The sequence below is a fragment of the Mustela lutreola genome, chromosome 7 (assembly GCF_030435805.1).
Source record: "Mustela lutreola isolate mMusLut2 chromosome 7, mMusLut2.pri, whole genome shotgun sequence".
Classification (NCBI taxonomy): Eukaryota; Metazoa; Chordata; class Mammalia; order Carnivora; family Mustelidae; genus Mustela; species Mustela lutreola.
This window is the reverse complement of record NC_081296.1, coordinates 139,869,959-139,893,224: the sequence shown is the minus strand read 5'-3', so window position 1 is coordinate 139,893,224 and position 23,266 is coordinate 139,869,959. Positions and strand designations below refer to the sequence as shown.

The window sequence follows — 23,266 nt, the reverse complement described above, 5'->3', positions numbered from 1 at the left end:
GCAAACTCAAGTGTTGACAAAGGCACGTGGTTTCAATGATGAGTGAGCTCAGGCGTAAGACAGAAGGAATGGCAAGGAGTGTGTCAAAGTGAGGGTGCGTGACACCCAGGCACATTCCAACTCAGCTTCTGCGTGGATCACGGACGGGATCTGCCAGCCGTGGCCGGGCAGGTCGCAATCCTTGACTCAGACCAACAAAAAAGGTCTGACAAATAATACATGTTAAGTCCTGTCCTCTTGGGAATATTTTGTGAGGACTAGCTTAGGGAAAACACTGAGGACATACATGAATATACACAGGAATATTAATAATAAATAAGAAGGAAAAGCAAGGGGAGCCTGGGTGGCTCAGTGGGATAAACCTCTGCCTTCGGCTCAGGTCATGATCTCTGGGTCCTGGGATGGAGCCCCGCATAGGGCTCTCTGCTCAGCAGGGAGCCTGCTTTTCCCCTCTCTCTCCCTGCCTCTCTGCCTACTTGTGATCTCTGTGTCAAGTAAAGAAATAAAATCTTTAAAAAAAAAAAAAAAAAAAAACGAAAAGCAGAATCACTCACTAGCCTACACTGCCCTCCTCTGTCCTTTTTTTTTTTTTAAGATTTATTGATTTATTTGAAAGCCAGGGCACACCTGCGAGGATGGGTGTGGAGGCACAGAGGGAAGGGGAGACAGACTCAAACAGACTTGGCACAGAGCTCGACTGCATGACCCTGACAGCAGACCTGAGCGAAAACCAAGAGTAGGAACCTTCAACGGACTGTGCCACCCAGGTGTCCCTGTCCTACTTCTAAATGACCTATCCTTCCAGGATGTTTTTAGGCCTCACCTCTTCCATGAAGCCTTCCCAACCACTCTAGACATACCACACTCGGCCTTCTCTGAACACCGACTGTATTCAGTACCTGAAGTACATATCGAGTAACTGGGTAATGATGCGAAGTCACGGCCCAGCTGTACGGGTATTACCTCCCAGACAGGATCACACACGCTGTGAAAGTACTTTCCTACCTCTGTATCCTCCACTGCTCCTAGCAAAGGTCCTAAAAGGTTCTCAACTAGGACCCCTGGAATAAGTGGTCTAGCACCAGCCCCCATGTGCACACCAACCCCGCCCTCCCCTCCTCACCTGGGCTCTCGCCTCTGTGCCAAGCTTCACCCCATGCCCACAGACCCTCTCCAATATCGGGCTAGCTGCTCCCTGACTGACCAAATTACTGAGAACTCTTAAGGCTGTAGTTCTCAAACAGGTGGGTGCACAGCTGTCTGGCATGGGCTGGTGGGCAAAGAGAGAACTATCTTCCTAATGCATCAATTTACTGAAAGACGGGACTAGGTTTGACAGATACAGATAGAGGAGACATGGATCCAGTACAAAACTGAATGGACAATTTGCATAAATAAAACGTAAGACCCCCACCCAAGTCATTTCAGCTTGTCGCTGGTGAGTCCGCACCCTCTGTGCCTCTATCTCATCTGTGGCAAGAGGCTGCTAGTAGCGCCTTCCTCAGTAGGCATCTTCATGGATTACACGGCCAAAATCAATGGAACTTACATATGAAGACCACGTGGCATAAACTAAGAGCTCAGAAAACATTCACTGCCATTATTAACATCATTTTCATTGGACTTTTATCCTGGTAATTTTATTTTCTTCCTTAGATACCCTCCTACCTAATCAATGTAATACAGGGAATAAGATATCAGGAGCCTCTCTCCTTTCCATCCTTTCCACAATAGCTCACTGGTCTTCATAGCTTCCTGCATTTGCTGGTGAACCTTTTTTTTTTTTTTTAGTAAGTTCTACCTTGGGGCTTGAACTCAGTGGGCAAATATTTAGCTGCAAAAAGATGCTCCCCTATCGGGACAGCTGGGTGGCACAGTCGGTTAAGCGTTCCACTCTCGGGGCACCTGGGTGGCTCAGTGGGTTAAAGTCTCTGCCTTCGGCTCAGGTCATGATCCCAGGGTCCTGGGATCAAGCCCTACATCGGGCTCTCTGCTCTGCAGGGAGCCTGTTTCCTCCTCTCTCTCTCTCTGCCTGCCTCTCTGCCTACTTGTGATCTCTTTCTGTCAAATAAATAAATAAAATCTTAAAAAAAAAAAAAAAAAAAAAAAGCATCCCACTCTCAGTTTTGGCTCAGGTCATAATCTCAAGATCATGAGACCAAGCCCCATGTGGGACTCCACACTTGGCAGAGTCTGTGTAAGATTCTCTCTCCCTCTCCCATCTGTGCACCAGTACGCTCACTCTCTAAAAATAAATCAATCTTGGGACACCTGGGTGGCACAGTCAGTTAAGCCTCTGCCTTCAGCTCAGGTCATGATCCCAGGGTCCTGGGATCGAGCCTGACATAGAGCTACTTGCTCACCAGGGAGCCTGCTCCTCCCTCTGCCTGCTACTCCGCCTTCACACACAGGTGCACACACACTCTCTCTGATAAACAAAAAAAAATCTGATAAACAAAAAAAATAAAAATAAATCTTAAGGAGAAAAAGGTGCTTATGTATCTAATGGGGGAACAGAGAAAGGGAAAAAAAGATCACTAAGGAACAGAGAAACTACTAAAAAGGTATAAGGGAAACAACAACAACAAAAAAAGAGTACTTTTAGCCCCAGGGTTTTTTCTTTTCAACAGGTAACTGAAAGGCTAACCTAAGTACTAGTCTCCCATCGAAAACCAGCCCATATGGCAGGAGGTCACCAGGTGGGCTGAAGACAGGGGCGACGGCACTCCCCAGCAAATACAGGACTGCAGCCCAGGTACCTTGACGGCTCCAGGTTCTTTCTGCTCCAAGTGGCCTGACTCAATTCTCTGAAAGTTCTCCAGAAAAACGGCAGCAAGGATTTCCAAGCTCGGCCCGGAACAATCTGCAGGCTGAGTCCCATGGCACACGTGCCCACAGAACCCCCGGGGTCGCCCGCCCTAGACACATAAGCTGCTGGCTTACACTGGCCAGGGCAGCCATAACCTCTTATGACATCAGCGAGAGAGGAACCCCCAGGCTAACTGGCCTCATCACTCGGACTCGGGCGCCCCAGCCTGTCCTCTGCTGGGGAACATAGCATCTCACTTCCCTCACAAGCCAATAAAGAGCTGGTGGCCGGTAATGACGCCGACCCTAACAGGCCTCAGGAGGACTGACATCAGTCACAGCATGCAAATGTAACAGTACAACTCTTCACAAAAAGACTCTGGTGTTAGTGTGTTTTAGATACAAGGGTAAAAAGAAATTATCCTCCTTCCTTTCCAACTAATCCACAGTCTTTGTCTTTCAAAAATTCCAAAGCTCAGGGGCATCTGGTTGGCTCAGTAGGTAGAGCATGGACTCTTGACCTCGGGGTAGAGGTTCAAGCCAATGTTAGGTGTAGAGATCACTTAAAAATGAAATCCTTAAGGAAAAAAAAATCCAAACCTCACATCATTCCAGGTTTTCTTGGGCTCTCCTCCTCCTGAGGTCCCCAAGCTGTTAGAGGCAGGCAGGGACACCCTCCACGCCACCAGAGAAAGCTAGGGAGAACATTTGAGGCGACTCTAGAAAAGGTTGCCGGGAGACCAGATGATCCTGAACTTCAGTTGCCCTGGCAACAGTATGGCCCTTTCTACCTGTAAGGTTTAGTCCCAGTCACCAAGGGCTAGCAGGGAATTTTCTGATTCAAAATGGAGACTCTTATGTAATCACTGATGCCACCTCTCCCCACAAAATAACGTTATAAATAGATACTTCCTGATGTGACAGAATTGGAAAGTCAGAGTTTCTACATTTAGAGATCAGAGCCTAAAAAAGGTATTATATAAAACCTATACAAATTCAACTATAAAATGGCTCCTCTCATGTATTCAGAACTGTAAATACAGACAACAGATAAGTCTGTCGATATATATATATATTATATCAATATATAACCTGAGCAGCTCTTTAAACAGATTTACCTGCTCAGGGAGGGTATACTCTACTGGTAGGTGTCTGAGCTATTGCTCCCCTGGAACCTGAGCAAAGCAGTGAGTGGTCAAGAAGTGGGAGATAATCCTGCTAGCAGAGAGACTGGAGCCTGAACCACAACATGGCCGATTCCACAGCTGACTGGCAGGAAGCACGAGGAGGTCAGCATGATCCACCAGGAAACAACTGAGCAGGCCACAGAGAAGAGGGCGGCAGAACAAACTCTCACACACATTCTGCAAACTCTGCCCTCCTCCTCGTCATCACATTTCCTATTCAATAATGAACATGGAAAGTAGCACTTGGGCTCCCTCTGAATCCAACAATGCTCTCTCAATCAGATGGAACCTCGTAAGTAAGATAACTGCTCAGAACTTTTTTAATGTATACTAATGGCATTAAGAATGTAGTGTTTTGGGGCGCCTGGGTGGCTCAGTGGGTTAATCCTCTGCCTTCGGCTCAGGTCATGATCTCAGGGTTCTGGGATCGAGCCCCACATCGGGCTCTCTGCTCGGCAGGGGGCCTGCTTCCTCCTCTCTGCCTGTGTCTCTGCCTACTTGTGATCCCTGTCTGTCAAATAAATAAATAAAATCTTTAAAAAAAAAAAAAAAAAGAATGTAGTGTTTTTCTGAAGATTTTATTTATCTGAGAGAGAGAGAGGACAGAAGTAGAGGGAGAGGGAGAAGCAGACCCCCACTGAGCAGGGAGCCCAATAAGGGGCTCGATCCCAGGACCCTCAGATCATGACCCGAGCCCAAGGCAGACACTGAACTGAATGAGCTACCAAGGCGCCCCAAGAATGCGGTATGTTTTATGTACAATAGAAAGATGACCAAAATGAATAAAACTTTTTTTTATTAACATATAACCAAGATACATAATTAAGTGAAAAAAAGCAAGCTGTAGAATTGTAGGAATCATATGATCCCATTCAGGGCGAAAAATATATACATCACATACACACACTTAGGTATGCACTTATGTAGGCCCCAAAATTCCTAGAAGCACACACAAGTATTAGCAATGTAGCAAAGTAGCTACTACACAAGCATTAGCAATGGCTATGACTGGGGTGGGGAGGATCTTTTAACTTGAACCTTACATATTTCTGTACTACTGAATTGTTTATCTTGAGCACATACTGCTTCTGTATTTTAAAGAATGACTTTTTTTTTTTTTTAAAGATTTTTTATTTATTCATTTGACAGAGAGAGATCACAAGCAGGCAGAGAGGCAGGCAGAGAGAGAGAGAGAGGAGGAAGCAGGCTCCCTGCTGAGCAGAGAGCCCGATGCAGGACTCGATCCCAGGACCCTGAGATCATGACCTGAGCCGAAGGCAGCGGCTTAACCCACTGAGCCACCCAGGCGCCCCAAGAATGACTTTTTAAACATTAAAATAACCAAACAAATACAATTTATAGGAATATCCTTTCAAGAGGCAACTGGCAAAATGTATGAGGAAACTTTAAAGACGGCTACGCCCTCGGGCCTTCTCAGAAGCAGAGTAACTACTGAGAAGAAATATATAGCACTGGGTTAAAAGCACAGACTTGGGGGCGCCTGGGTGGCTCAGTGGGTTAAGCTGCTGCCTTCGGCTCAGGTCAGATCTCAGGGTCCTGGGATTGAGTCCCGCATCGGGCTCTCTGCTCAGCGGGGAGCCTGCTTCCCTCTCTCTCTCTCTCTCTGCCTGCCTCTCCGTCTACTTGTGATTTCTCTCTGTCAAATAAATAAATAAAATCTTAAAAAAAAAAAAAAAAAAAAAAATTAAAAAAAAAAAAAAAAAAAAAAAAAAAAAAAAAGCACAGACTTGGTAGCCAGACTAGCTGGTTCAAATTCTCCACCACTGACTAAGTGAGTTACAGTAGGCAAATTAATTAACTCCTCTGTGCCTCCACATCTTTTTCTCCATCCCCAGTCTTGACCTCGTAGAGCGGACACGAGGATTACGTGAATTCATCATATGTGCAGAGCCGAGCATAGTACATGGCCTACAGTAAGCACTCCATAAACATAGTCCAAAAGTGTACTAGGAGTTGTAACTGATCCTAAGGAAAGAGGCAGAATGTGAACCATTCCTTTAAATACATGGAAAATATAAGCAGGAAAAAATGAAAACCACTACTAAAACGAGGGCATAATTAACTAAATGTAAAAAACGATCCATCCATTTGTTGTAAACAAAAAGCATACAACTACTTTAAAGACATATTTTCATTAAATATTTAATGGCGTGAGAAAAAAATGCTAGGCTTCAATATTCCATGAGAAAAGCGAAGTACGTAACTGCACATACATACACTATGACCCCAATTCTCTCTTTAAAATTGTGGAGGCCAAGAAAAATCATGGCCATCCCACCTCAGGGTTAGCCTTAGCAGAAGTACGGCCATTCAGACCCCTGTGCCCAAGGGCTGAACTTTCCTCACTTTACTTTAGTTCCAGAAGTTCCACCCTGCTTTGGTTCGGGAGACCCCCACCCTGCTTTAGTAACAGGAACCCATAAATACCCCTGCCTTAACTAAGCTCGGGGTCCAAGTCCCTACTCCGCTGCATTGGGTATACTTGGGCCCAAGCTTAAGCATGTCACCTCGGGGTCCAAGTCCCTACTCCACTGTGTCTGGTATACTTGAGCCCAAGCTTAAGCTTGTCAAATAAACCCTCGTGTGATTGCATCGTGCTTGGCTCCTTGGTGGTCTCTCAAATGCGAAAACTCGGGCACAACAAAATAAGCAGCAGGGGCACCTGGGTGGCTCAGTCAGTTAAGCATCTATCTTGGACTCAGATCATGATCCCAGGGTCCTGGGATCCAGCCCCACATCAGCCCGCTGGAGCCTGCTTCTCCCTCTCCCACTCCCCCTGCTTGTGCGCTGGCTGTGTCAAATAAATATATAAAAATCTTTTAAAAAAAATAAAAATAAAGTAAGTAGCAAAGAATCACTTAACATCACCATTTATCTACCCATTTTTGCATACTTAATTTGCATTATTTTACCATTATAAAGAAAACTGCTTTGTAATAATCCCTACTTTTTTTTTTTTTTTTAAGATTTTATTTATTTATTTGACAGAGAGAGATCACAAGTAGGCAGAGAGGCAGGCAGAGAGGGTGGGAGAAGCAGGCCCCCTTGTGGAGCAGAGAGCCTGATGCGGGGCTTGATCCCAGGACCCTGAGATCATGACCTGGGCCAAAGGCAGAGGCTTAACCCACTGAGCCACCCAGGATCCCCAATAATTCCTACTTTAAAAGTCATCACATCGGGGGCGCCTGGGTGGCTCAGTGGATTAAGCCGCTGCCTTCGGCTCAGGTCATGATCCCAGGGTCCTGGGATCGAGTCCCGCATCGGGCTCTCTGCTCAGCAGGGAGCCTGCTTCCTCCTCTCTCTCTCTCTCTCTGCCTGCCTGTCTGCCTGCTTGTGATCTCTATCAAATGAATAAATAAAAAATCTTTAAAAAAAAAAAAAAAAAAAAAGTCATCACATCCTCATAAAGGACCCCTGCGTTCTGGTGGACGAGTTTCTCTAAGGCTAATTCCCAGAAATGATACGGCTGGAATACATATTATGCATATCTTCACCTTCACTAGATATTTCTGAATGGCATTTCAAAGTGGTTGTACTGATCTGAACTTCAACTGGCCATCTGTAAGAGCTTACAATGCTTCACATCCTTTTTGACATTTTAGCACCAGACTTATCAACGTCTGCTCTCATACTGTCATCTGCATTTCTTTGATTACTAGAGAGTTGAGATTTCTTCATTTGTGCATCACAGTTTTGATCAAGCCTCTTAAGTGATTTGTCTCTCTGTCTTCCCAAAAGTTTATATACTTTTTCCTGACTGTATTCCTGTATATATTATCTAAAATAAAAAAGACAATCATATAGAAAAAAAAAATCTCATTTATCATATTAGAACATAGCCCTGGCCTTCACAAAGTGTTTCTACTCAGTGAGTTCGTGAGTAATTGGAAAAGGCTAAGAATACCAAGCAGAGAAAGGAAAAACTGGGAGAAGCAGGAAGCCAAACAAATCAGTTTGTCGCTGATAATTTATGTTTATGCCCATCCCAATTCTTCTGTTCCAAAAAGAATTCAAGATTCCTTATAGAAATAAATAAAACAAAGGAAAGCCAAATTAAAAAAAAGAAAATCACTGAAAAAAAAAAAAACAGCCATTCTATTCTACACTGCTGTAAACTATGAAAACTTCAGTTAGTGTGTCTGAACAGCTACAAAAACTCTAGTAGGTCAATCTGCCTAGTGCAGACCTTACAAGTAGTTTTCTATTAAAACAATAACTGGGAAATTAAACTTCTGATTTATTTTTTTTTTTTTTTTTTTTTAAAGATTTTATTTATTTATTTGATAGAGATTACAAGTAGGCAGAGAGAGAGAGGAGGAAGCAGGCTCCCTGATGGGCAGAGAGCCCAATGTGGGACTCGATCCCAGGACCCTGAGATCATGACCTGAGCCGAAGGCAGCGGCTTAACCCACTGAGCCACCCAGGCGCCCTAAACTTCTGATTTAAAGAAGAGATTAAAAGCCAAGTGACAACCAAAAAGATAAAAACAAATTTTTCAAAGATGTCAGTAAGTTAGAGAACCCCAAAATCCCCTGGGGAGAGCCAAAAACGTGCGTTTTGAAATGAGTAACTCCATGGACAGAAGCAGCAGGTCCCGCACCCCAGTCTCCGCCCCAGAGGACAGAACTAAATATAGGGTCCAGGGGAAACTCTGGGGACACCAGTTACCAAGAATCATCACAACTCCAGCTGACCAGGCTCCGTGTATTTACAGAAAACTTCATGACTCATACCACCTCATTAGCATAGTGTAACTATTTTTCTCAAAATTGCCTAATAAACTAGCCAGGAGAAGGACATCCAAGTCCCCTGAGGGTAAAATCCCTGAGCACTAATTACTGCCCACAGCACTCCGTGTTCCTGCCAATCTAATTTAAACATTAAGCTGCATTAGCTTAGAGAAAACCTAAGGAACTCTAGAACCCAGCCATTGGCCTCTTCGTTAAAATTTATACTAATTAGATTCCCAGCCCTTGGTAAACCACCGGATGGCCTCGGGCTCTTTTGACAATGTCTGCCATACCGGAGTGTGATCTTCTACTGTGACTATTTTTTGAGCCATTTCAAGGACATCTGCCAGAACATCTAAGTATACCTTCACCTCAAATCTAATCAGAAGTATGCATTTCATGAATTATTCAAATACAATCACTTTTCACGAATTTTTTTCTTAATATTCTCCACCCTATTTAATGCTTATGCAACATTTACTATATGCCACATATTTGTTCCTTCAAGTGTGCCATTCTATTTGAACCTCAGCTCAACTTCATTAGGAATATTCTCTTATTATTCCTATTCTCCAGATGAGGAGAAAAGTTTGAAAAAGGACTAAGAGGAAGACAAAGGTTATTGTCTATCTTGTTCTCCACTGTACTTCCCCGCACCTCAAACTCTACCCGGCACGTGGGTGTGCTCTTTTATTTGTTGAACGAATGAACACATGAAGGAAGTTGCCAAGACCAAGGAACTGGGATTCCAACACAAGTCTGCATGACTCCAGAACTCAAGCTTTTAACCACCGTGTTCAGTCCTTTGAGGCTACTAAAACAAAAGAGCGCAGACCAGATCGCTTCTAAACAGAAATGTGTTTCTCACACATCTGGAGGCTGGAAGCCCAAGATCTAGACGCCAACAAGGTCAGGTTCTGGTGAAGAACTGCTCCCTGGTTTACAGATGGTGCCTCTGCACTGTGTGCTCACTGTGTGGACAGGGCAAGGGAGCTCTCTGGGGCTTCTCTCCAAGGGCGTTAATCTCACTCAAAAGGTCTCCATCCTCATGACCCATCACCTCCCAAGGCCCACTGATACCATCACACTGGGCATTACAGTTTGAACATAGGAAATTTTGGGAGGACACAAACATCCAGCCTAAAGCAACCACAATGCAAAACCCACAAGCTCTGTTTAAAGGGTAACTTTTCATTTTGACAGAATTTCAGACTTGTAGAAGAGTTGCAAGAATGGTACAAGGAACTCTCATATGCAATTTACCCAAATTCACTTACTGTGACAGGGTACCCCACTACAAACCTTCTAAAAACCCAATGGATGGAGCCAATCAGCATATGCCCAAACTCTGTTCTTGCGTGCACCAGAGCCTGCCCCGTCTTATTCCAAATCCCCTTCTCCTCTGCTGTCCTTCCTAGCCCTCCCCGCCCCAAGTCTCTATCCCCCAGTCCTCACGGCATCCTCATATCCCTAGATCCAATCTTGCCAACATTTCCCAGCCTCTCTCCAGATCCCAGACGCCCAGCACTGCCCCAGAGGCCCTGCTGCCGTCCTGCTCCTCTGTCCTAAGCCTGCAGGCATGCTAACAAAGCACTGTCCACAAAGCAGACTGCAAGAAGGAATTCGAGGGGATCCCTCTGAAGAATTCATTATAAAGAATGCTAAAATAGGGGCACCTGGGTGGCTCAGTGGGTTAAAGCCTCTGCCTTCAGCTCAGGTCATGATCCCAGGGTCCTGGAAACGAGCCCCATGTCAGGCTCTCTGCTCAGCAGCGGGCCTGCTTCCTCCTCTCTCTGCCTGCTTGTGATCTCACTCTGTCAAATGGATAAATAAAGTCTTTAAAAAAAAATTTTTTTTAAAGCTAAAATAAGGGGCGCCTGGGTGGCTCAGTGGGTTAAGCCGCTGCCTTCGGCTCAGGTCATGATCTCAGGGTCCTGGATCAAGCCCTGCATCGGGCTCTCTGCTCAGCAGGGAGCCTGCTTCCCTCTCTCTCTCTCTGCCTGCCTCTCCATCTACTTGTGATTTCTCTCTGTCAAATAAATAAATAAAATCTTAAAAAAAAAATTTTTTTTTAAAGCTAAAATAAATACATACATAGTAAAGATCAGAGACTGTGTCAAAGTAAAATCCCTGAAATACTAAAAATAGGCAAAACAGAAAAAAAAAAAGACACCAAATAAGCAAAGTACTTAAACAGTCCATGTCCAACTAGTGAAATGACAGAAATGCGATACATACTCGCTGTGTGTACACACACATGCGCACACACACACACACACACCTCTGACACAATCTACTTCAAGAAAATATAAACCAGAAAAATAATTCCAGGTATAGAAAAGAGCTTTCATGATATTTATTTGTGGCATTATTTTTAATAGAGAAATTTTACTTATAATTTCTTGTCTGACAACTGTTATTTGGGTATATTTAGACAATGAAATATTGTGCAGCTATCGAAACGGTTTATAAAAATCGTATAATAATATAGTAAAACGCTGGGGCCACCAGGTGGCTCAGTCAGTTAAGCATCCGACCCTTGGTTTCAGCTCAGATTATGATCTCAAGGTCGTGAGCTCGAGCCCTGCACTGGGCTGCACTGGGTGTGGAGATTAAGATTTCCTCTCTCCCTCTCCCTCTGCCCCTCCCCCGCTCGCCTGCTCGCTCACTCACTAAAAACAAAAATAACAATATAGTAAAATGTTTATGAAGTTTCATGGGGAAAGGATTACAAGTTTACATCTCTGATGTGATGACAAGCAACACGTTTTGTTTTGTTTTTTTAACACTCAGAACATGCACTATAAGAGCACATACTAAAATGTTAACAATGGCTATTCCTGGGTGGAAAGACTGTATTGGTTCTTGTTTTCATTTACTATAACTCTACTGTAGTAGCCAACGTTTTCTACGCTTAACCTGTACTCCTAACGTAAGCCAGAGGATATGAATTCAGACAAACTGGATCAATGAACAACCTGCCCTAAACTTAGAATTCCTGTTCCCATAACGACAGCAACAACTTTGACATTCCTTTTGGGAACCCTCTTCCCAGCTTTTAATGGGACCAGGGAATGCTTTGACCAATGCACTGTGAGAAGACATCAAGATTTCACTGAGGATACCCAGTCAATTCTCAAAACACAATTTTCAGGGGCGTCTGGGTGGCTCAGTGGGTTAAAGCCTCTGCCTTCAGCTCAGGTCATGATCTCAGGGTCCTGGGATCGAGCCCCACATCAGGCTCTCTGCTCAGCAGGGAGCCTGCTTCCCTTCCTCTCTCTCTGCCTGCTTCTCTGCCTACTTGTGATCTCTCTCTGTCAAATAAATAAATAAAATCTTTAAAAATTTTTTTCTTAAAAAAAAGGCAATTTTCAATAATCAGTAATACTTTTTAAGTTATACTTTTCTAGGGGCGCCTGGGTGGCTCAGTGGGTTAAGCCGCTGCCTTCGGCTCAGGTCATGATCTCAGGGTCCTGGGATCGAGTCCCACATCGGGCTCTCTGCTCAGCAGTGAGCCTGCTTCCTCCTCTCTCTCTCTGCCTGCCTCTCTGCCTACTTGTGATCTCTCTCTGTCAAATAAATAAATAAAATCTTTAAAAAAAAAAAAAAAAAAAAGTTATACTTTTCTATTATCCATTCTGTGCCGCCCACCCACTGCTACTGTTTTAGTGATTTCTTGCCTGTTGATGGCTATCATGACACAGCAATGGTAGAGAAGCCATACTGCTATGGGAGGGAAGTGATACCCCCTAGCACAGTGATCCCACCTACCCAGATACCTTGTGAGGCCTCAGACAAAGAAGGGGCAATGGCTTACCGCTTGAGGGCCCCAGATGGGTTATACAGCATCTACTGTGGATGGAAGGCTCGCAGCCCACCCAGATAGCAGGCCCTCTGTTACGCAGAACCCAGCACCAACCACCAGGATGGGGGAAGTGAAATCTGTGCAAAAGCAGGATGCTTTCTAACAGGATTTTACTAGATTATCAAAACAATATATTGACAGTACTGCTGAGATACACAATAAAAACAATTCGCCTGATTTTAAAAGACAAAGATACGATGCTTGGAGATGCTTCCCAAAAGAAGCATCACTAGTGTATACAACATGAATTTTAGGGGCGTGGGACGTGACTTTGGTGGTACAAGTGAAGAGCATCAAGTTCCACAGAAGAAATTACTCCTGTTTAAGTTCACTTCAGAATTTCAGATTCTGTTAAAGAGAAAGTCCCAACTGGGTAATAGCATTATCTTTATCATCTCCTGAACACTTGCTCATCTCCCTTCTAAATAAAGAAAAAACAAGCTCCAGTCTCAGAACCTTCCATGAACAACAGTCCCTAGAGAGGAAATAGTATGTTATTACATTTGTTGCGAGGAGGAAGATTCTTGCTGGTTAGAAGGAGCTCTAGAGTAAACCAGCCATGCTTTACCAGCCACAGCTGCTACTTAGTAACTGTGTGTAACCAATCACTTCACCTCCTCGGACACCTGCCCCAGTGTCCTCATCTGCAAAATGAGGCTGGGAAACAGCAATTAACACATGGAGGGGGTGAGAGAGGATTTTTTTTCTTTTTAAGATTTTATTTTTAGGGGTGCCTGGGTGGCTCAGTGGGTTATGCATCTGCCTTGGGCTTACGTCATGATCCTGGGTCCTGGGATCGAGGCCCGCATCAGGTTCCCTGCTAGGTGGGAAACCTGCTTCTCTCTCTCCCACTCCTCCTGCTTATGTTCCCTCTCTCACTGTGTCTCTGTCAAATAAATAAATAAATAATCTTTAAAAAAAAATTTTAAGCAATCTCTACACCCAACGTGGGGCTTGAACCTACAACCCCAAGATCAAGAGTTGAATGCTCTACCGACTGAGCCAGCCAGACATACTGCTGGTGTAAGGACTAAATGAACTAATTCATAGAGTTCTCTGATGGTATATAATAAACACCAATTACTATTATCATGTGTCTGTATTTTCTGTCTTGGGAAATTTCTACCTGTGATACTGATTCTCCATTTACAGTGATAACAAGAAGTTGTCCTCCTGAACAACCTAATTAATACAGATTTAAAAAAAAAAAAAAAAAAAAAAGTGAGTCCTGTTCAGGTAACTGAGCCTCAATGCAAGATCAATTCACCAGGGCTGGGCAACACCACATGGAAATGAACGCTTTTCCTACTGTCTGAAAACCTGGTTTTTCTCCAACAGGAGGACCTGTCACTTTTTAACAATAGCCCAAGATCCCTTTGTGCCCGTGTTCGTAGTAGGATGAGCTCTAACTCATTAGGTGTGAGCTCCCCTCTGGTGCTTCCTTTCCCTACAACCTTGCTTTCCACCCCAGTTTCCAATCTCCAGCACCAACAAAAGGGGAGTTGAGTGTTCTTACCACCCACTGGTACCCCAGTGAAAAGCACTCAGGGCAGGAGCCCACTGACCTTCAGGGCTTTGAAGATGACCCCCGGGTGCCGGGGAGAACGGGTGGTGTTGTTCTCTAGCTGCTGCTCCAAAGCCCGCCGCAGCCCAGAGAAGTCGGTGGGAGGGTTATAAGTCCTCGTTCCCTTGTAGTGAATGGAACTGAAGGCTTCAGGGAAGCGGCCCAGCTTCCGAAACCGGTCCTGGATGAGCTTTTCTGGCACCTCTGAGGGGTGATCTGGACAAGGAAACAGGTACAGGAACAATGACCTTTCTTTAAAAAAAAATGTGTCTTGCATTATAAAAGTAATACACAGTCTGACTCTATATAATAAAGTACATAAACGGGCAACACTAATCTATGCTGTTAGAATCCAGGTTACCGTTAACTAGAAGGGAGCATGAGCAGGGCTTCCCCAGGAACTGGGTGCTGGCATGTCATGTCATGTTCTGCTACTGCTTTCACAGACTATAAAATTCATCACATTAATAACACTTGTGATATGATGTGCACTCTTCTATATGTACACTGTACTTCAAGGGAAAGTCTTTTTTAATCTGCTCATTGTAAAAAAATGCAAACAGGTCAAAGCATTAAAAAAAAAATAGATTTTCTCTACCCCACCCCCCACACTAAGGAACATTTCGAATAAACAACCACTTCAAACATGCTGGTCTTCCAATGGTGAAGCTATATACAAGCTCCCAATGTATCTGAGGGTAGTTTCACCAATCTTTATGCAGAAATTTGTGGAGTGGTAGTACAGATGAATTCAATAAATATCCTGGAGAGAAATGTTAGAAGGGATTTTTCATTTCCTTTAGTATTGTAACAACCACCACAAAATCACTCCAAGTAATACTGGAGATATGGCCCTACTCAAATTTAAAAGTACAGTCATCAAAAAGAAGTGCCCAAAATTCTGTAGTTCATCCCTAAATCCATCTCCTCCTGATCTTTTCCTGTGGCAGTGACTTTAGGTGCCAGGGTATCCCAGGATCAATCAGCAAGAAGTGACTCCTCCCAACACCACCCAGGTACGAGCTTGGCCACCCTCCATCCCTCCCCAACATCATCTCACAGCTGGTCTCTGGACATACAATCACTGCTCCCCAGTGATGATGGGTTCTATGTTCTCCTCATTTATGAAACAAATTCATTTGCCTACTAACTCCCACCTAGAATCCTCTGTCCAGAAAAAGAACAGGATCAAATAAAATCAGAAAGCGGGACACCTGGATGACTAGGTCCATTGAACATCGGACTCTTGATTTCAGCTCAGGTCATGATCTCATCAGGGTCATGAGATCCAGCCCCGCATGGAGCTCCGCTTGCTTAAGATTCTCTCTCTTCCTCTCTTTGCCCCTCCTCACTGCTCACTCACTCTCCTTCTCCCCCCAAAAAAGAAATTAAAATAAAATTAAACAGGAGCGCCTGGGTGGCTCAGTGGGTTAAAGCCTTTGGCTCAGGTCATGATCCCAGGGTCCTGGGATCAAGTCCCGCATGGGGCTCTCTGCTCAGCAGGGAGCCTGCTTCCTCCTCTCTCTCTCTGCCTGCCTCTCTGCCTACTTGTGATCTCTGTCTGTCAAGTAAATAAATAAAATCTTTTTTTAATTAATTAATTAATTCATTTAAATAATATAAAATCAGAAAGTCTGAAACAGAAAACTCAAATTATCAATTTGCCCACAATTCTGGCACCTCTTCTCCTTCCCTGCGTAAATTGGCTGCCTTGGTTCCATCTTCAAGTTTCAAGAAGCAGCAACAGTATTCCAGAAAGAGCTCTGAATTTAGGAGTTAGGAAACCTTATTTTGAGCCCCAATTTTGCAACTATCTGCAAAACTTCTGGTTATATAACTCAAGCTGAGTGCAGCTTCTTCTGTAAAATGGGGCTGCTGTTAACTGGGCCGAATAACAAGGATACAGTAAGTTAGCATTTACCTATCACAGTATATGGTATAATAGCGCAAAAAAAAAAGAAGAAGAAGAAGAAGAAAAGAAAAAAGTTATTTATGACGGGCTCATTATTTCAAAATTCTGAACTAGAAATTAAACCTTCCCCTTACCAAGGTTGTAAAAATCCAAAGTGGCATAAAAATGCAGATCACAGGGAGCACCTAGGTGGCTCAGTTGGTTAAGCATCTGCCTTTAGCTCAAGTCATGATCCCAGGGATTGAGGATTGAGGGATTTTCTGGGATTGAGTCCCACAACAGACTCCCTGCTCAGGAGGGAATCTGCTTCTCCCTCTCCCTCTGCCCCCCTCCTGTCTGTGGTCTCACATGCACTCTCTGTCTCCCATTCTCTCACTCTGAAATAAAATCTTGAAAAAAAAAAAGTAGATCACGGAAGACATCCTCAAGTCAGTGCTTCCAACCTTCTCCCCTTACCTCAGAGTCACCTGCTAAGGAGACTCTGCTGGAACATTTAATTTCTCATCCTCCCACGAGAGCCTGGTCCTTCTGATTCTAACTCTTTAATATGGCCCTGGTCTGTCCACTTCCCTCCTGTGTCAATGGCCCAACTCAGCTCCCATCACTTCTCGTCTAGCGCCATGGTGAATGTCCGTCCCACCTGGTCTCCCTGCCTCCAGGCATGCCTCTGTGGCTCAGCCTGCAACAGGCTGCCGTGCAATCTTTGGAAAATACAGATCCGCTCGTGTAACTCCCAGCTTAAAATGCTTCAGGGGCTTCGGTCCTATGTGAGAACTGAGTCAAGGCAACCCACAATCTGACCCCCAAGTACCTCCAGCATTCCCTCCCTTACAATGCGTGCTTCAGACACAGTGAAAACCAACCAACCGGAGCGTCAAGAACTCATCCAGGCTCTTTAGACACAGCAGTGAGTAAGACAGGCAAGGTTCCCGCCTTCGTGAGTTCCGGTTGTAACTGAAGAGAAACAAACACAAGCCAGCGAGCACACACAGGAGGACCACGGACAGTGACAGCGGTCCTGATGCAAACGAACAGAGCCATGCAGAAAGAGTGTAAACTCAGGGGCAGGAAGGACCACTCTACAGGGGATGATCAGCCAAGGCTCCAAGGGGGACAGAGCAGCATAGGCCAAGGTGGCAACACAGAAAAGGCTGGTGCGGCTACCGGACGGAGTGTACGCAGAGGTGGTGGGCGCCGGTACGAGGTGGGGGCACGCGGGGCAACGGGAGGGGAGGAAGCGGGTAACAAGGGAAGGAGGTCAGAGACACAGACAGGACTCAGAGTGGGGACATCGTAATGAGCTTGTGGGGAAAAGCACGAACAGCATACAAGCAGGAGTCCAGCGTGATCTAAACCAAAAAGCGAGCTTCTGAAAGGAGCACCTGGCTGCTGTGTGGGGCTCGCACGGAGGGGCCGGAAGCGAGTTCCAGAGGCTCTGGCAGGACCACCTGCGGGTTCCTGGACACAACCTGCCCCCCGCAAGCCTCCAGGGGTTTGCTCCTTCCAAAGCATCCTTCCTCCCTGGCCCTATCAAGCCACATGTCTAGGTTCCAGCCCCACCTCCTCTTTCCCAGACCCCCTCAGGAGGTGTGGAGAGTCCCTCTTCTGCAACCCCACAGCTCCTGGACCCACATCCGCTCCAGAAGAGAACCCGTACGGTCTCCCCAAAGAGACAGGGAACTATTCGAGGGTGAGAACTGCTTTTCTCAGCTCTGTGCACCAGAGCTCAGCACATGGCATTGTGCCACTAAAGAAACCTGGTTGACTGGGAACCTGGGTGCCTTGGCCTGTTAAGCGACTGCCTTTGGCTCAGGTCATGATCCCAGAGTCCCGGGGATCAAGGCCCCTGTCAGGCTTCCCAGCTTAGCAGGAAGTCGGCTTCTCTCTCTCCCTCTGCTTCTCCCTCTGCTCATGCTCTCTCTCTTGCCCACTCTCTCAAATAAATAGGTAAAATCTTAAAAAAGAAAAAAACTTTGTTAATGGATGGGACGCCCAGGTGGCTCAGTCAGTTAAGCATCTAACTCTTGATTTCGGCTCAGGTCATGATCTTCGGGGTTGTGAGATCGAGGCTCACGTGGGGCTCCACACTGAGTGTGGTGCCTGCTTTAGATTCTCTCTCTCTGTCCTCCCCCCATTATCCTTAAAAAAAAAAAAAAAAGGAAGAAACTACATTGAATGAACAGGTAAATGGGACCACTGTGTTAGGGGCTAACACTACTATCCCCACCAGTGTCCAATCACTGTTGCTGCACTGTGCACTGCTCCCTCATCCTCCCTCAGGTCACGATTTTGCTTCCTACTTCTTTCAGGGAATAGAAACAGTAAGACAATTACCAGCAACCGTGTCCACACACTGCTTTCCCCCCTGTGCTTCCAGAGAGACTGTCCATGCTTCTGAGGCCAACACACCCAAATGGGCCTCACCCCAACGGTTCTGCTCTCCTCTAGCCACACTGTTCCCTTCCCTTTGCACCAGCACACAACCATCTACAATACCTCACAGCTTCCATTTAAAGAGGGGGGGGCTTGAAATCCCTCATCAGCCTCTAGCTATCATTTCGTTTGTCTGCTTCCCTTTATAACACAACTCTTTCAAAGACTGGGATATACTCACAACCTTCATTCTTCCCCTGTTCTCTCCTAAACCTATCCTGATCAGGCTTCCATGCCCACCACCCCTGGGAAACAGGTCCTCTCCAGATCACCAAGGCTCTCCATATTGCCTAAGCCAGTCATTAATCCTCAATCCTCAATCCCCATCTTGACCGGGTTTTGACACCATTGCTCACCCCACCCTTCTTCAAACACTCCCTCAGGTCTTGCCCAGGCAGAAACTTTGCTGGGCCATCCCCCTCTCCACCAAGCTACTACTGCAGCCCAAGGGCTGCCTCCTTGTACCCAGAAAGGTCAATCCGTGACAGTCCCCTGTCTACTCACCAGAGCCCAGCAGCTGAGTGTGCACAGTCTCATGGAAAATGATAACAGCAGGGCCCAGGGTGGACAAGGGGACATCCAGCCCACAGCGGGCAGTGGTAGCCTTGAGCTCCTTGGTGAAGTGCTTCAGGTAAGCTTCTGAGGCGTCCCCAAGGAACTTGAAGAGGTCATTATGCAGCCGGTCTGCGTGAGTTCGATAGATGACGAGGTCTGAGATGGCCAGGACCTTAAGCAGCAGCCGTGTTCTCTGACTGAGATTCACTGTCGCCCCCAAGAGCCCTTCTGTGTCTATCACCGCTACTTTGTGGACCGGGTCATAGGCCGCCCACACCCCCACGGTGCAGGACTCCTGAGCAGGCGAAGTTTTAAAGACTTCACGGCCATAAAAGAAAGTGTGGTTGAGAGTATGAGACTTTCCATCACCAGTATTTCCAAAAATGGAAACCACCTTCAAATGCTGATCAGGTTTACAGTCCAATTTCCTAATAAAGTCCTCTTCATTCGTTACCTTCAAAAAAAAAAAAAAAAGAGGAAGAAGAAGAAAAAGAAAAGAAAAGAAAGAAATATAAACTGCATAACAGTTAGAAAACTTTCAAGAAAGCTTCCCAAGGTCAAGATCCTTGACGGAACTGTCAAGGCAGCAAAGGAAAGAAGCTCTAGGATGTAGGCTCCCACCCAGCCTTATCCCCAGCAAACAGCTAAGAGGAACTTGCAAAACTTTAGGCAGTACAATTTAGTGCTCATGAAAGAGCTACAACTATAAAACTCTTAGAATATGACATAGGAGGGGCGCCTGAGTGGCTCAGTTGGTTAAGCAACTGCCTTTGGCTCAGTCATTATCCCAGAGCCCTGGGATCCAGCCCCACACTGGGCTCCCTGCTTGTTAGGGAAGCTGCTTCTCCCTCTGCTGCTGCCCCCCCTCCCCCACCACTTGTGCACATGCCTGCGTGCGCGCACGTTCTCTCTCTCTCTCTCTCTCTCTCTCTCTCGCATTCTTGCTCTATCTCAAATAAATAAATCTTTTTTTAAAAAGTTGACATAGGGGGCGCCTGGGTGGCTCAGTGGGTTAAGCCGCTGCCTTCGGCTCGGGTCATGATCTCGGGGTCCTGGGATTGAGTCCCGCATCGGGCTCTCTCTGCTCAGCGGGGAGCCTGCTTCCTCCTCTCTCTCTCTGCCTCTCTGCCCACTTGTTCTCTCTGTCAAATAAATAAATAAAATCTTTAAAAAAAATAAAAAATAAAAATAAATAAAAAGTTGACATAGGCATGGGGCACCTGGGTGGCTCAGTCAGTTAAGCATCTGCCTTCAGCTCAGGTCATGATCTCAGGGTCTGGGATTGAGCCCCACATAAGACTCCCAGCTCAGCAAGGAGTCTCCTTCTCTTCCTCCCTCTGGCCCTTCCCCCCATCCTGTGCGCTCTCTCACTCTCAAATAAATGAATTAAAATCTTAAAAAAAAAAAAAGAATTAAAAAAGAACAAAGAAAAAAACAATAAAAGAGCAAATCTATGTGACCTTGGACTAGGCAATGGCTTCTCAGATATGACAGCAAAAGCAATACAACAAAAGAAATAGACTAATAGACTTCACCAAAATTAAAAACCTGTATCCTGCAAAAGATACCATGAGAACAGTGAAAAGAAAGCCCAAAGAATGGGAGAAAATATCTGCAAATCATTTATCTGATAAGGGACTAGTACTCCAGAGTATGTAAAGAACTCTTTCAACTCTACAAGAAAAAGAAAAAAAAAAAACCATTAAATATTAAGCCAAAAATTTGAATACACATTTTCCCAAAGATTTACAAATGGTCAATTAGCACAAGAAAAAACACTCACCACCACAGTCATTAAGGAAATGTAAACAAAAACCACAATGAGGTCTCACTTCACACCCACTAGAATAGCTAGGCCAAAAGGATCACAGCAACAAAAATCTTCACATAGCTGTAGGGGGAGCCTGGCTGGCTCAGTCCATGAAGCATGCGACTCTTGATCTCAGGGTTGTGGGCTGGAGCCCTGAGTTGGATGTAGAGATTACTTAAATAAGCTTTTTTTTTTTTTTTTTAAAGATTTTATTTATTTATTTGACAGAGAGAGATCACAAGTAGGCAGAGAGGCAGGCAGAGAGAGAGAGGAGGAAGCAGGCTCCCTGCTGAGCAGAGAGCCCGATGTGGGACTCGATCCCAGGACCCAGAGATCATGACCTGAGCTGAAGGCAGCGACTTAACCCACTGAGCCACCCAGGCGCCCCTTAAATAAGCTTTTTTAAAAAATAAATAGGATGGGGCGCCTGGGTGGCTCAGTGGGTTAAAGCCTCTGCCTTCGGCTCAGGTCATGATCCCAGGGTCCTGGGATCAAACCCCACGTCGGACTCTCTCTGCCTGCCTGTCTACTATGATCTCTGTCTGCCAAATAAATAAATAAATAAAATCTTCCAAAAAATAAAAAAAATACGGGCACCTAGGTGGCTCACTGGGTTAAGCCTCTGCCTTTGGCTCAGGTCATGGTCTCGGGGTCCTGGGATGAGCCCCACATCGGGCTCTCTGCTTGGTGGGGAGCCTGCTTCCTCCTCTCTCTCTGCCTGCCTCCCTGCCTACTTGTGATCTCTCTGTCAAATAAATAGAATCTTAAAAAATAAAAATTAAAAATAAATAGGAGCCCCTGGGTAAGTTTAGTCAGTTAAGCATCTGCCTATGGCTCAGGTCATCCCTGGGGCTGAGCCTGTAGCCGATCCTTGCTCAGTGGGGACTCTGCTTCTCCCTCCCACTTCACCCTCCCCCACGCTTGTGCTCACACACACTCCCTGGGGCTCTCTCTAAAAAATAAAATAAAATATTTTTTAAAAGAAATAAATAATAAAAAGACTAAAACCTGTTTTAAAATGATAATGACAAATGTTAGCAGAGTATGGAGAAACTGCCATGATCACACACTCCTGAGAATATACACAACGGCACATCCAGTCTGGAAACAGTATGGTAGTTTCTCAGAAAGTTAAGCACAGAGTTACCATGTATCTCAGTAATTCCCCTCCTAGGTGTGTATCCAAGACAAATGAAAAAAATGTCCACACAAAAGTGAACACAAATGTTCATGGCAGCGAGATCCCTAAGAGCCCAAAGGTGGAAACCACCCAGATGTCCTTCAACCGGTGACCAGATAAACAAAATATGGGTCCATACAATGGAGTATTATTCAACCATAAAAAAGAATGAAGCACTGAGGGATGGATGCTACAAGACGAACGAACCTTGAAAACATCACACGAAGTGAAAGAAACCAGACACAAAATACGATATATTCTAGGATTCCATTTATGTGAAATATCTGTGACAGGCAGATTCACAGCGACAGAAAGTACATGAGGAGCTGCCAATGGCTGGGGGAAGGACCAATCAGGGAGTGACTGCTCATGGGTATATGGTTTCTATCCGGGTTGATAAAAATGTTCTAGAACTAGTGCTATGGCTTGCTCAACTTTATGAATATACTAAAAACACTGAATTATCCACTCTTAAAGGATAAAATATATGGTGTATGAATTACATCTCAATAAAACTGTTATTAAAAAATGGGGGTCGGGGGAGGAACGCGTGTGTCAGTTAAGCGTCTGACTCTTGGTCTGGGCTCAGGTCATGATCTCACGGTCCTAAGACGGAGCCCTGCATCAGGCTCTGGGCTCTCTCCCTCTGCCTCTAACCCCTTCCCCGGCTTGCATGCACTCCCTCTGTGAATAAATAAAATCTTTTTTTAAAAAATGGCTCTCTTGGGTCTTCACTTCTAAGATGACCAAGGAGTAACAGTCATGCCAAAAAGGGCCACGGCCACAGGCAGCCTCCTTGCTGCACCAACTGTGCCTGTTGCGTGCCCAAGAACAGGGCCATTAAGAATTTTCGTTATTTGGGGGTGCCTGGGTGGCTCAGTTGGTTAAGGGACTGCTTTTGGCTCAGGTCATGATCCTGGAGTCCTGGGATCGAGTCCCACATCGGGCTCCCAGCTCCACGGGGAGTCTGCTTCTCTGACCTTCTCCTCGATCATTCTCTCTCACGTCTCTCTCTCAAATAAATAAAATATTTTTTAAAAATAAAAATTAAAAAAAAAAAAAGAATTTCGTTATTTGGAACACAATAGAGGCCACTGCCATCAGGACATTTCCAAAGCAAGTATCTTTGATGCCTTTGTGCTTCCCAAGCTGCATGTGAAACACACATCCACAGCAAGGTAGTCCGGAATCGCTCTCATGA

At 45.3% G+C, this 23,266-nt stretch overlaps 1 protein-coding gene across 5 annotated transcripts in view; it reads right to left on the bottom strand.

Annotated features, from left to right (window-relative positions):
• Nucleotides 1–23,266, bottom strand: part of ZFYVE1 (zinc finger FYVE-type containing 1) — a 60,531-nt gene that overhangs the window by 10,256 nt on the left and 27,009 nt on the right. For 3 of the 5 annotated variants that reach the window (XM_059182903.1, XM_059182902.1, XM_059182905.1), the window contains 2 exons: nt 19,025–19,529; nt 14,177–14,391 (listed from right to left, as the gene is read on the bottom strand). In XM_059182903.1, the coding sequence (XP_059038886.1) occupies nt 14,177–14,391; nt 19,025–19,529 (720 nt within the window). Of the gene's footprint in view, nt 1–2,759; nt 2,935–3,408; nt 3,517–14,176; nt 14,392–19,024; nt 19,530–23,266 lie in introns of those variants that run through there. The other 2 variants (XM_059182906.1, XM_059182907.1) reach the window with 2 other exon arrangements.